Source organism: Centruroides sculpturatus, unplaced genomic scaffold (assembly GCF_000671375.1).
Source record: "Centruroides sculpturatus isolate CEXI.00-Female unplaced genomic scaffold, Cexi_2.0 scaffold1018, whole genome shotgun sequence".
Lineage (NCBI taxonomy): Eukaryota > Metazoa > Arthropoda > Arachnida > Scorpiones > Buthidae > Centruroides > Centruroides sculpturatus.
Genome location: NW_019385496.1, coordinates 121571 through 136047, shown reverse-complemented (window position 1 = coordinate 136047; position 14477 = coordinate 121571). Strand labels below are relative to the sequence as shown.

The following is a 14477-nucleotide window of genomic DNA, read 5'->3' as shown; positions in this document are numbered from 1 at the left end:
TCTGGCCACGTGCAGTTTTCCAGGTTTTCTCCACATCTGTAACACCTAAATAGGGGCCAGTTTCCCTTAAAAAGAACTCCTGGAAGGCTTCCCCCTAGGCAAGTGTTGCATTGCCATAACTTAACAAACAAACAAACTGGAATACAGAGAAATCAGGATGAAGAGAGCCAAAGTTATGATGAATTTCCTCCTCGTTAGAAAAAACAACAAAGGAAGAGCCAGTGCCTATGCACACTTTCAACCATCCCTGAAGATGTATATTCAACAGCCCTTGTAGAGAATGAGTTGATCTCACAAGTGATTAACTAGTAACAAGATCCCATTTATAGTAACAAGTAACAAGTGCCCACTGTCGCAAAAGCTTGTGCACATCATTTATAGATTGAATGCCACTATTATTTCTGCAACCACTTCTCTGTTTCCCGAGTAAAGAATATTGATGTTTATAGAAACACGAAACAATAGATAGATGCCTGCAAGTCTTCCACGAGAAATAATTCTGCATTCAATTAGTCATAACTCTCTGGTCAATTAGCCATGATGACTCACAGAACGAAACAGTTAAAAGGATTGCATTGCCCTTTCAAACACTACATTTGTGGCAAAATTTATCAAAAATGGCGAGAGACATAAGTGTACTGTACTGTTCATTGGTTCCTTGTAATTTATTTGTATGGCTGTAATCAAGGAAGATTTTGATTATATGTGATGAAAATCTTAAACTTTTTTTAAGCCACTAGCAAAGCGATTTTCGTTTATAGCCCTTTTTCTCTCACTAAAGAGAAATGATGATATAAATTCTTATAATGTAGTTGACTTTCATTTATAGATCCCAGTTGGAGGAAATCCGTGGCAAGCCAGTGTGTTTGCAGCGTTAGAGGTGGCCAGGTTCCAGTCTTTTAATTGTCAACATCTGTAGAAATACACAGTAAACGCCGATGGGGATAAATTCCTGTAATTAGTAGGATGATACCATAGCAAAAAACAGTGGGAATTACCCAACAAATTTGGGTAAATTTTGGCCGGTTATCGATATTTGATTATATGTGGATGACATAATAAATGTATTACCTGAGATAATAAGTTAAATGCATACATGTTTGGTGTATTATCCATTTTTCTCTTCTTATTTTGCTTTGTGTAAAAGATCCCAACCCTTTTTCAAATATAGTTCTTCAAAAGCTGGAGTGGGCTTTCCTGGGCCCCTTTGGATCACAAATTTTTCCATAGGTACCAGAAAATCCTGTAATCCAATACCAGTAATGATTGTACCGCTAAAATGAAGTCAATAGAATTGGCTTGTTTTGTACCAAAATATATCGAGTAATAAATATGTTTTGGTATGGAATCCGACAGAAGTCACAACGTAACTAAGACATTTTTGTTAAATTGACGAACCTCAATTACAAGTTCCCACTCAGAAATTTTGATGATGCACACCTTTATCCAGAAGAATCTTCTGAAACTTGGGCTCTCACCCCAAAATCTTTCTGGCAGATATTATACAATGAGATAATTGATTAACATATAATAAAGTTTGAAATTAAAGAAATAATCTGGTTTTATCGCTCGTATTTTATTTATGCTGGTAAACTTGTTTACGCCAAAGGCTATTGAAAACTTACACTTCATGGTACAGTACATTGACCTGAAATGCCGCAATTAAACTAAGAATATCAAATTACAAACCAATGTATTAATTAATGAGAACAAATGGTGCCGTAATAGTTTGTACTTCCGATGCTTCAGCATAATTTTACACAATAATTGGTGCCTTGATAAATGATATTGTCAAACTAAAAATGTATTTTTTTGATAAATATTAATAATAAATGGGCATTTTAAATGGTGTTTACAGAATTTAAATTTAATCATTTATTTTAAATTTATAATTGAAGTTAAATACTGTGTTAGAAAAAAGGCCAAACCTTCATTTTAATTATTGTAGAATATTTCCTTCTGGTAGAATTCTTCTAGTAGTGTTATGTGAGTTAAGTTAATGTAAATAGAGTTAATTGAGAGGGTTATCGTCCGGGCAACAAAGATTCTTCAGGGCCCATTTTTTGTTTTCTATCTCCTTTAGAAGTCTGGTGTATTCGTTTACCAAATTGGTAAAACTGGGTCCCAATCTCTCATACATTTCCAGGGTGGAATGAGCGCTCTTCAATTCCGACTTAACGCAGTCTTCTTCTTCTTGTAACTTATTCCTGAGAAAATCAAAAAGTTTCCATTGAATCATTTGTAATACAATAATAATTATACCAGAGTTAATTTACAGAATAATGTCAGATTTTTCCTCAATGTCCTCTTTTAAACCAGTCTTTGAATTTCTTTGATTAAGAAAACAAAGAAATTGCCAGGAGCGAGTCCGGTGAATGTGGAAAACAATGAGGGACCTCAGCTTCCGTCCTAACTCTAACCGCATGGTATTGGTAGCCTGTGTTTTAGAATAATTGTGATGAAGAGGATACCTATTCAACTTGACAAGTTCTGGACTTTGAATAATGGTGAGATTCTCAAATGCCATTTGTGACAGAGTTGTTCCTCCCAGTATAAAATATGCAAGTACAGTAGAGCCTCGATTATCCGACTCAATTGGGGACTGGGGTTGGTCAGAAAATTGAAAAGTCGGATAACCGAAAAGTATGAAAAAATCTATTATTAGTGTAGTATATTATTATATCCCATGTAATTAGTATATTAGTATATCGCTATTAACCTACTTCGCATTGAATTTTCTTCGATGTTAAGTCTAACAAAAATTTTTTTAAATAATAATCGTTGCTATTGTATCGTTAAAAATTAGAAAATTAAGCCTTGTTTAAATACTGGCTCCCTTTCATGGTCGAATGAGTGTTGCCAGCTAAAACACATAAAAATAATATTAAAGTAGCCAAGACATAGCCAAGACAATATTGTAGCGCCACATCACTAGCAGACATTTGAAATTTGCCGACTAGGACGGTCGGTTAATCAGGGGTCGAATAATCGAGGCTCTACTGTACATGTTTTCTATCCCAAGGAACAGAAATAAAACAACTGCATTGGTCCACATGACTATTACTTTAAAACGATCCTCATTTATAGATTAATAATAATAATATATAAAAATAAAGTCAAAACTGATGGGAAAGGTTGAATCCTAAGGAGAGTTGTGGTAAGCCTTCGAAGAGGATGCAACCAATATAATTTCCCATAAATTTGGACAGAGATAAAGCACGAGAATTATTCTGCAAATTAAATGATAGGCCAGTATGTAAATAACATATTGCTTACCTAATAATTATTAGGGCACTTATAGCTTCTTCTGTGTAGGTTTCGCATAGTAATTTCATCTCCAAAATCCTGAAATAATCAAATAAAGCATCAAAAATCACCTTTAAATTGATTAAAATTTAATAGTTTATACATTGATGTGTATACAAACTTGTCTTTAGATCAAGTTATTCAGAAAAGTTGAACTTTTGGATAAAAATATTCATGTTTTTAAATTCAAAAATTACTTTATGAAAAAACCATTTTCTAGTTATATTTTTTCCCAGAAATTTTAAAAACTTCTTATTTTAATGAATGTATTATCTAACAATTAATACTGTATATACAGTGGTCCAAATTTAACCTATCGAGTTTATTGCCCTATTACAACCAAACAATGAGTTATGTACAAATCTTACTCAAATATCATTCAAATGGACATAGTAAATTACTTTATATTATGGTATATTCAATACTTCTGCCCATGACTTAGATCGTGTTAAAAAGTTTGACCTTGCTGCATAAAGAATGACTCTGAAAAACAAAAATTTCATATTTGATACGATCAAGCCCCTCTAAAATCTTCCAAGATAGTTTATATACTCTGTCCCAGTGACGACTCCACAGAAGGAAGTCTTCAGGATTTGGATATAAAAAGTATGTGAGTCACTCAATTCCCTTCCGTAGCATTTTCCACCATGCTAAGAGACCAGAGTTAAAGGCAAATCTATTAAATATGCTTGAATATGTAGCCTGTTCAGAAATCAGCCTCTAATTGCATGGTAAGAAAATGTGGTTGATTGCAGTGCCACGGCACAGGTATAGAAATAAGCTGTCATGTGTTGGCTTATGTAACATCATGCGATTGGTTAGTGTTTGGTGCATAGTCTGTAGCAAGCAGAGAATGATGACTGGTATAATTGAAGTTCAAATGTGAAGTTTACATTGTAATTCACTTTTGCAAGTTAAAGACTGAAGTGCAGCTGAAATCCATTGCAGGATGTCGTATATGAAAGAAAGTTCATAAATGGAAGTTGTGTAAAAGAATGATGCCAGAAATTTCAATATGGAACAAACAGATGTGCATGATGAAGGTGGGCAAAGAAGGCAATCTGTGGTGACTGATGATGACCTTGTTGAACGACTGACAAAGTGATTCATGAACAATGCCGCTTCACAATATCAGAACTGTCTTGTGAATTTCCTGCAATTGGGTGAACAACACTACAAGATTGTGACTTCAACTCTACATTATCACAAGTATTGTGCCAGGTAGGTTTTCAGACAACTCACAGATCACAGAATGAAATGAATAGGGTCAATATTTCATTTTTTGCAATGAAGAACACAGGTGGCAACACTTTTCTGGTCGAGATCATCACATGACAACAAAACATGGTTTCACTTAAATATGCAAAGGAACAATCAAAACAGCGGATGTATACAACCTTGCCAAAGAAACCTAAGAAGCTTAAACCAACATTATCAAACAAGAAGCTAATTTATGATCCCAAAGACTGTACAGTCTTTGGGATCATAAAGGTAGTATTACTGATATAGTTTATGGTGTAAGGCAGTGATGGGCAAACTTTTTAAAGAGCGGGCCAAAGGAAAACAAGAAAACTTTAGGCGGGCCAATATAATTGTAACCTAGCTCTGCATCTGAAAATCCAGGTGGCGCTATAAAAACATGTGCAGGCCGTCCGCCATATTTCTATTTCTCTCTTTCGGCTACGCTACGCACGACGAGTGGATGTTCTGTACCGAAGCATGCTTGTAACCGATCGAGCTTTTACTCAATAAGTGTAAAACAAAATTTTGTACATGATTGTAAATAAACTTTCATGGTGAGATATAAAGCTTCGGTTATTTTGTATAATCAACGAACACTCAAGTTAAGTGGTGCATCAACCACCACTGCCTGTATTCTTTTTTACTCGTCAGATTAGGAATAATGTTGCGCGGGCCGGATAGAACATTTCAGGGGGCCGCATCTGGCCCGCGGGCCGTAGTTTGCCCATCACTGGTGTAAGGTATAGTACAACCATTACTGCAGATGCATATTGCAAAATCCTTAAAAAGCTTTAATGGGTAATTCAGAACAAAAGCAAAGCATGTTGACCTTGGGCATTGTTTTGGTCCATGACAGTGCACGCCCTCAAACAGGTGCATGCACAAAAGAGTTACTCCAACAGTTTTGACCCACCCACCCTACTGCTATGATCTTGCACCAAGCAATTATAATTTTTTAACAAAAATGAAAATTTGGTTGGGGTTGCAGCAATCTGACAACAATGAAGAGCTGATGGAAGATGTTCAGGAATGGCTGACATCTTTGGCGACAACCTTCTTCGAGCAAGATATACAGATGGTATCACGCTATGACAAACTATATGGCAATTATGTTCAAAAATAGTTTATGTATGTGTGCAACTTTTATAATAAATATAGTTTTCATTTTTACCAAATTTATTTCATGCCTCTTAAAGGTTGATTTTCAAATAGCCCTCATATAAATGGTTTCAAATGCTTATTTGAGTATATTTGCATACATTATTATTCAGGTGTAATAAAGCATCAAATTTGGTAGGTAGATTTTGAGATATCCTTTATATTCTACATATTAATGGTTAGATCTAACTATGATCATTATTTGTTAAATTATAATCATAATTAATATATGTTAAACAAAAATTCACTCAACATAGCAACTTGTCATAATTAATGAAATTTGAAGTTTCTTAAGGATTCACAAATAATCATAAATAATTCTGTAAAATTTTGGGTTGAGCATTATACCTAATTATTTAATAGATCTTGAAACAATGTGACATCAAAACATGCTATAAAACTACTAATATTTGATTGGAAAATTATAAATACAATTCATACCTGAGTTTCTGTAACAAACCGTGAGCTTTATTTGATAAGTAATCAACTTTTGTTGAATAATAGTTTATGTGGGAGCCATATTTATGTTGAAAATATAATTTTTTTAAAAGTTCTACACTCTCAGTCAGAACCTAAAAAAACCATTGTTTAAATACACCAATTTTTATATTTTATTTAAAATATTAAATAAATCAAAACAAACTTGATGATAGTTGTGTATTATGGAGAGACGTTCCACCATATCTCTTGCCAGCCATCCTCGTTCTCTCTCCAAATTCTTCGTGTCTGCTTCCAGCAATGAAGGAAGTTGATTTATTTGAGAAGAGTACAGTTTATCACTTGTTTCTGTGTGTTAAAACTAATTAATAAATAATTTTGAAGAAATAAATAAGAAAGCACAATATTTTGCTCACCTATTCCATAGAATTCTAGGACATATTTGCATTTTTTAATTATGAATTCTTCTAATTTAGGGATAATAATTTCTTTTACTTCCTGTTAAATCCAAAATAAGAACAAAATGATTAAATATTTACAAACTTATAAATGAAATAAATAATAGTTAATGTTTTGTTAAAATTTTCTTTTAACAAGAACATACCTCCTCCGTTATTCGTGAAGTTGTTTCCATGACAAAATTGGGTGTTAAATCTAGTAGTTTAACTTCGCTTTGAACCCATTACAATGAAGAATTTTCACCACAGAATATTCTTAGCTAAGAAAGGAAAATTTAGAAACAAAAAGTGCAGCTATTAGACTTAATTACAGTATAGAAGATATTACTGCCAAGCTATGAACATTAAACATACTAAAGATAAATCAGAAATAAGACTATATCAAGAACATCAATTCTTTAAATAGTCACAAAACTAACAGTAAATTCATTTTTCCTTTCTTAATTAATCCAAATTCTTTTATTTGTAGTTAAGATTTTAAAGCATGATAGCAATTTTTTATATCCGAAGTCATTGGTTTTAATGTTTAACAGAAATATAATTTCATTAACTTTAAAAAATTGATTTAAACCCGGTATTAAACATATGGTGTTGCTGCAGGACCANTCTAATTTAGGGATAATAATTTCTTTTACTTCCTGTTAAATCCAAAATAAGAACAAAATGATTAAATATTTACAAACTTATAAATGAAATAAATAATAGTTAATGTTTTGTTAAAATTTTCTTTTAACAAGAACATACCTCCTCCGTTATTCGTGAAGTTGTTTCCATGACAAAATTGGGTGTTAAATCTAGTAGTTTAACTTCGCTTTGAACATCTTCCAAATATTTACAAATTTCTGCACTTCGTATTCTTTCTGTTACCTTATAAAAGACCTAAACGAAACAAGTAACACACAGTATATAAATATAAAAAAGTTATTGAAATAAGTTATAAATCCATACTTGAAATAAATTTTAAAATATTTTTTAAAATTTATCTCGAGTATATTTGATTTTTCTCCTATAACAATTTAATACATCTAACAATTCTGTAGTATCGTCCGAGTTTCATCAGGATGTCTGTAACATTTCGCAATCATTTATTTATGCTGCAAGATCAATATACAACACAAATCAAATTATTAAGGTCAGAATTGCAAAAAACTGTGGTTAAGAAAAGTAAAGATAAATATTTTTGTTGTATTCATATTATCTCATTTTATTATTGCTTAAGAGTTTATACTGAAACAATATTGATGCCGTTAGATTCATCTTCAATCACAAACATACTGTATAGGAAATCTTTACTCATTCAAAACTGCTTAATTTGGATGTCAATCACTTGTGATTCTTTTGAATCTCAATTCCTTAAATGCCAACACACTATCTCTAAACTTCTAATGACCGACAGTCAAATAGTTGAAGTGGTTAGAATGAATGCATACTATTCAGAGGGATCCAGATTCTAGTCTAACTCGGATAATAGTAACTCTAAATAAGTTGGTAATGTGAGAAATTTGAATTTGGCACAATTCCCCAACCTCCATCTGCAGTCCTTTGCAATAAGTGCTTCATACATCAATAGGTGGCAGCATGGCATTGTTTTTGAAAATGGCTAACATTAGCATGAGTATAAGATGGTAAACTGTGATAGAATTCCTCATTGCGGAAGATGAAATGCCAATTCACATTCATGAAAGGCTGAAGGGTGTTTATGGGGATGCAAAAGTGGATATCAGCACCGTTAGATGCTGGATTTATCACCGTACAAAACTGAAGGAAAAACCCCATTGGCTGATAAGCAGACCAGCCGACCAGTCACTGCAGTCACTCCATAGAACATACAACAAGTTGATGAAATCATTCATGCTGTCCACCAAGTAACAACTGATGAGTTGTGCCACATGCTTTCCATTGGTAGTGTGATGGCCATTATAGATAAACTGAGCTACTAAAAGGTTTGTGCCTGTTGGGTAAAAATTATGACAGGAGATAAGGCTTGGATTCATTTTCAAGAGACAGTTGATGGAATAGCATTATACATAATCACTAAGAAAGAAAAACTTGAAAAGTATGCAATCTGCATGGAAAGTTATGGTAACAGTTTTGGGATGTGGAGAGTCTTGTGCCCTTTTTAAGGCATGGGTCCACAACAAATTTTGTTCAATATGTCAGCATCCTGAAAAAGCTTAAAGCACATCTTCAGTGAGTTTGCTCAACAAAAGCTCTAATGGATGTTCTTCTTTTGCATGACAATGCAAGACCATACATCAGTGCACAAACAACTCATCAAATTGCAAAAATTAAATAGGAACCATTCAATTTTTACAACCCTGACCATCAGACTACCATCTGTTTGGACCACTAAAGGATGCTCATTAAGCACATCACTTTGAAGATGAGGAGACTGAAAAATTCCATATGCCAATAACCAAAGAACAGTGAAGTGAAGGAGAGAAGAACAGTGATTTTTATTATGTAAGAATGCATGCCCTTGTTAAAAGATGGACAAAAACCTTTGAAAATAAAAGAGACTATATTGAAAAATGAGAACTTAATCATGCAAGTTGTGGCTACTTGCTGTGTAAATTTCATTAAGTTTTCTTGTAAAATAAAAGAGAAACCAAATAGGTGGCATTACTTCCTCACTGACCTTCAGAACTTTATTTCTGATTCGAAATAGTTATTTGTAAATTTATTTTGACATAAAAAAGAAGTCGTAAATAAAAAAATTAAAAATAATTTCTTTTAAGGAAAAATATTCTACTGACCAATATAAAAAGAATTAACAAATTCAATAAAATAAAGTCAGATCTAAAAATTATCTTCATAGTTTCTAAAATGAAATGATGTTATAAATTTAAATCAATTCCAAATATCTTCAACCAACAATATCATAAAGTACTCAGCAAATTTTTTATGTTATTGCTTATTTAATTTTTAATTTGAATTTTGTATTCTATTAAAGGAATGCTTTAATTCCAATTTCGTTTTCAACCTGAGGATGGCCTGTAAATCAGGCTGAAAACGTTTGTTTTTCAAATAAATATATTTCTTGGCAAAGATATTTATTTATGCATTTATTATTATGTTATTTATGCATATCTTCAACCAATTTCAAATATAAAATTAGCAAACTCTCTTATCATCATAAATTGTGGCTATAGAACCATACACAGCAATGAAACCCTAATTTTCCAAAAAAGGGATTTGAATATTAGACCAAACTTCAATTATCACTAAACATTTGATATTTTATATAACCATTTTGGAATGTTACATATCTTCTTATGGTCTGAAATAAAATGTGTTGAATATAACAATGCTTTATTACTAAAACACCTGCAAAATTTAGAGTTAGCCACATCTGTGTTTTTAAATTTTATATTTAAAATTTAATTAGAAATTTAAACCAGAATAATTAAAACTCAACATTTTTAACTTAAGAAAATGGTTAAATACACTTAAATCTAGAATTTATCTTATTTAATTCAGTCATTATACAAATAACAATTGTTTGAGACAAAAAACAATATACCCTTTGTTAATAATTTAACAAAGGGTATATTAACTGCTTGCAAGTGTCATATGAACATATGTAAACTGTAAACACCAATTTACTGGACTGTTTTTTTCAATTTATCAATTGAAAAGTAATTAATAGTTGTTCTTTCCAGTTTATAGAGCCATCTACTTTTGTGTGGCTTTATGTGTGTACATAAAATATAATTTACTTACTTTATTTTCCTTACTATCAGAGTTTTTATTAGCCATTTGATTTATGCTAAGATCCTGTAAGGCATCGTAGACTATCTGCTGTTCGAAAAAAGAGGCTCGAGCCTGTTTCAATTTGTCCTCCGCCTATAATAATATTAAGGATTGTCAAATAATTCTTTCTATTTATATTTTATTTATTTTTTTATAATTAGAAATACAAACAATCAAAGTAATTTTTAGGCACAAAAAACAGACCTCCTTTTCTTCTCTGCTCGTGCAAAAATTCCCATTTTCGTCGGTCAGTCGTCTGCACAGATCCGACAGCAAGATTCCGAACTGCTTATTTTCCTCTATAACGTCGACGGGTACGGGCACCAACAACAGACTCGATGCTAACATTGAAAATAATTTTTAATAGTTTGTTGAAAAACACAAATTTAAACATCTTTAACCATATCAAATTTTTCTAATCTGCAATTTGTTTCCTTATTTATAAGTTACAGATGAAAATCTTTTTAAATTATAAATAATCATATTCCAAAATCATATCTTCTTTTAAGAATTCTTTACTTCACAACTGATAAAACATCTTTAACATCACTCTTTATTCAGTGTGTAAGATATTCCCGAATAAAGAGCAATGCGTACTAATCACTAAAAACGACAGCCTGCATCCAAATTTCCCGCAACTGCATCAAACTTCCCGGTTCGATTCGACCTCAAATCCATCGATGGTAGGCAGACACTTTACCGAGATGCCCAGGATCTGTACATTTGGAAGAATCATTTGACAAAGAGGATTGTCATCTTTTAATTTTTAAAATCTGAGAATAGTTTATATCCTAAAACAGCTGCAAAATCAAGAAATACTTTGAATTTTTAACAAATTAAATGAAGAATTAATCTGACATTTAGAAAATATACACAGTATTGTGTATATTGTCTAAAAGTCATATTAATTCTTCATTTTATGATTAAAAATTCTCTTAAATTCAGATTTGAATCATTATATTATAATAGATTATCTTGTTAAAAATTCATTTAAGAATTTATATGTTTATGACACTTTTAATATGATTTCAGTGTTGAATTGTGAAGGAAATGGTGACAAAATGGTAGAAGTTACTCATAAGCCATTTGTATATACACTGGTTTATATAGACAGTAAATAAAATTAACTTGTATCAAGTACATTACAGCTAAATATGGTTTATATTCTGTATATTATCTGTATTTAATAAGGTAAACGTCATATAATGACGTAAAATTTCAAATTTGTAAAGAAAAACAGACCTGTGTTAGCCGTTTCCACGCTGGAAGGGTCGACCACGTTTGAATTATGCGCCATTTTCTAATCATAGACATCGACACTGTGATAAAATTTAAAAATTAAAAACGACAAATATCGAATTAATTTCAACTTTTACTATATTATTCACCTTATAATTTTTATCGTAATATTTTTTAAAATAAATTCCGATAATTTCTATTTCATTCATGCATTACTTTATTACATTTATCGAGTTTTAATTAATTACGTTTTATCTAATAAATAAATTCTAAAATTTTAAAAAGTAATTTTATAACACGAATTTAAGTTTTATTTTAAATAATATGTATAAAATGTCAACGTTGATTCGATTTTAATATTTATGGTTTTGAATTCGCACCTCCAGATGGAGTCACGCGTCGTAGGCTATTGTAATTTTTGATGTCGCACAGAACACGTGACACGGAATCACACGCATTACGAAAATAAAATTTATTTCGCTGTTTATACGCATGGAAGCTCAGGGAAGGATAATTTTATTTTCGTTATCATACTATTCTCTACGCTTTTATAGTATTAAAAGGCGCAGAAACCGCATCATTCTTATTTAACTGACGTCCTTGAGATTTTCGTTCGAGTAGACGTCCTTATAAAACTTTCGTAATTCCAGGAAACTTCGTTAATATCGTACGTCTTTCTTAAATTAGCCTTTCGCAGGAAATGCCGCAAAACAATCGAACAAACATCACGTTTATCTAACTGTCCAGCTACTCGGGTTCCACTCGTTTCCTCCTTCGAAGAAGTAACAAAAAACACCAAAATAAATTGTGAAAGAATAAGCTTTTAGAAGACATTTATGTGGTAGAATTTGGAGATGAATAGAAGAAGCTTGGCTCAAAATCTTATTAATCTAAACCTTAAATTAGAAAAGTCTTCTGTGTGTAAACTTCTACGCAAATGGATAATGTTAGCCTCTTCGAATCTCTTTGTTTATGAAGAAATGTGAAAATATTTCTAAAAATTTAAATAAATTCGTCATTGGTTATGGTTTTCCTCGGGTAAAATTATCTGTGACGTCAAGTTAAGGAAGAAATACTACCAAATTCTGTATTTTATAGCTAAGAAAACATAAATATAATTGATAAAAAGCTATTTTACCATTTGCTGTTGATTTTATAAAACATTAGAATTACTTCTACAAAAGTACAATAATAAATCTTAATACAATTCGCGGAATAGTAACAAAATATGAGAGTTTCCTTCAGTATATATTACACAAATAACGTAAAATATACACGACCTCCTCGACTGATTAACTCGTTACTTTTTTATCGAATCCTTCTTAAATCCTTCGTAAATATCACGTTACTTATCCTTTTTTTTTTTTTATTTCTATCTCTCGAAATTGTTGACGTATTTCACACGAAAAATTTCGTGACGAAACTGTTTTTCGTAACTAAAGTAACACGTTTAATAATTATCCAATCGAATCGTTTATTTTATCGATTCACTCGATCAGTCACGAACGTTCGTGACGTTCGATCGTCCATATTTATATCACTGTCGAATAAGCGGAATTTAGTGCCACGAGGTTAACTCACGTGTGGGATGTTCCCCTTGTCCTAAACATAAATTCCCTTCTCCTCTACTTGTCCTACTGTATTTTCAACATAAAAAAAGGCTTTAAAGATATACATAACCCTTTTAATTTTTAAGGCCCAATGTGTTTATGAATTTCAAAGGGTTACAGCTATAAATTCGTCTTGTATAAAACATGTATAGGCTCCCCGCGGGTGAGATCCAGGAATGATATATGCGGGTTAAACGGAAAAGCTGACATTTTACTCTCGGTAGGGATTTTGTAATAAATTTTACGACTTTTATCCCTAGATAATAGTTAACTTTCACGCGACAACACCTGATCTCGACAGGGATGCGGTGCAGATGTACGATGAGGATGTTGCCCGTTTTATTCTAATTAATATATATTCTAACGAGGTTAAACTAGTTGTGACAGAGTTTTGACCCCCAGAAAGATTTATATATCAAATAAATATATCTTAAGATAAGAGTCTTAGAAGGATATCTTTAAGGAAAACATTCCCAACAGGAAATACAGTAGCTGATATCAGTAAAGCGATACGAGATAAAGAAATATAATTGATTGCATACATCACTTCCGGCTTATATATATATATATATATGATATATAAGCGCTGATCAAAGTAGAACAACTGTGAAGAAATTCGAAATGTCCTAAAAACATAAGTCAAAAGGGATGCAGGCGGTAAAGGGGCGATAAAAGTAAATTATCCCCGTGTTCGACGGTCCGAAGAAACCACTAAAATCTCTCCATTTCCCCTTTCAAAACCACCAGATGGGTGATCGATGATAACGCGAACGTCCCGGCTTGGCTACACACAGACACACATACACACACACACACACACACCTACCCGGCATCAAACGATCAGGTTGGAGGCAGCAGCCACGTGCTGCAGAAGCCGGCCAGTCCTCGCTGCGGGCGGCCGCTTACCAAGATGGTGCAGCAACTGGGCTTCGTTACCTGCGCGATGTGGTTCCTACTAAATTTGGTAGTTTCGGGGGTGGAATGCGTTCGACTCTACAGGGTGGAAGACGAAAAGTCGGATACGATCTTGGAAAATAGCATACAATTCGGAAAATATGCTCATCAACCGTGAGTAGTCTCTTATCGATCCATTATTTTTCGATCATATATATATACCTCGCGGGAGTAAACGCTCCGATTGTAGTAAGATTTTAAACTTTATTATATTATCAAAACTGTTATATTTTAAAATATGCTAAGCTTGGATATTATTTTACTACGTAATTTCAGCCTTCTTACGTATTTAATATCGTAATAATTTTATATTTAAGCA

At 32.3% G+C, this 14477-nt stretch overlaps 2 protein-coding genes across 2 annotated transcripts in view; one reads left to right on the top strand and one right to left on the bottom strand.

Annotated features, from left to right (window-relative positions):
• Positions 1-1138: 1138 nt before the first annotated feature.
• On the bottom strand, positions 1139-14138 carry LOC111639519 (HAUS augmin-like complex subunit 4). Its single transcript, XM_023385410.1, has 10 exons — positions 14031-14138; positions 11598-11674; positions 10560-10696; positions 10326-10448; positions 7347-7481; positions 6561-6642; positions 6350-6492; positions 6148-6278; positions 3277-3345; positions 1139-2207 (listed from the first exon to the last, which is right to left on the bottom strand). The coding sequence occupies exons 2-10, from the start codon at positions 11650-11652 to the stop codon at positions 2012-2014; spliced, it is 1071 nt and encodes a 356-aa protein (XP_023241178.1). The 5' UTR covers positions 11653-11674; positions 14031-14138; the 3' UTR covers positions 1139-2011.
• LOC111639517 (CD109 antigen-like) overlaps positions 14085-14477 on the top strand; it is a 21354-nt gene continuing 20961 nt past the window's right edge. The window contains exon 1 of the mRNA XM_023385406.1: positions 14085-14272. Coding sequence (XP_023241174.1) covers positions 14115-14272 — 158 coding nt within the window. The 5' untranslated portion in view covers positions 14085-14114. The remainder of the gene's footprint in view (positions 14273-14477) is intronic.

Bases quoted from the DNA above. Each gene is read 5' to 3' on its own strand.
- LOC111639519 (XM_023385410.1), bottom strand. From the start codon at position 11,652: ATGGCGCATAATTCAAACGTGGTCGACCCTTCCAGCGTGGAAACGGCT. The intron at 10,697-11,597 runs GTCTGTTTTTCT...TTTCAATGTTAG, and splicing joins CGTGGAAACGGCTAACACAG to CATCGAGTCTGTTGTTGGTG. The intron at 2,208-3,276 runs GTAAGCAATATG...TGATTTTCTCAG, and splicing joins AGTGCCCTAATAATTATTAG to GAATAAGTTACAAGAAGAAG.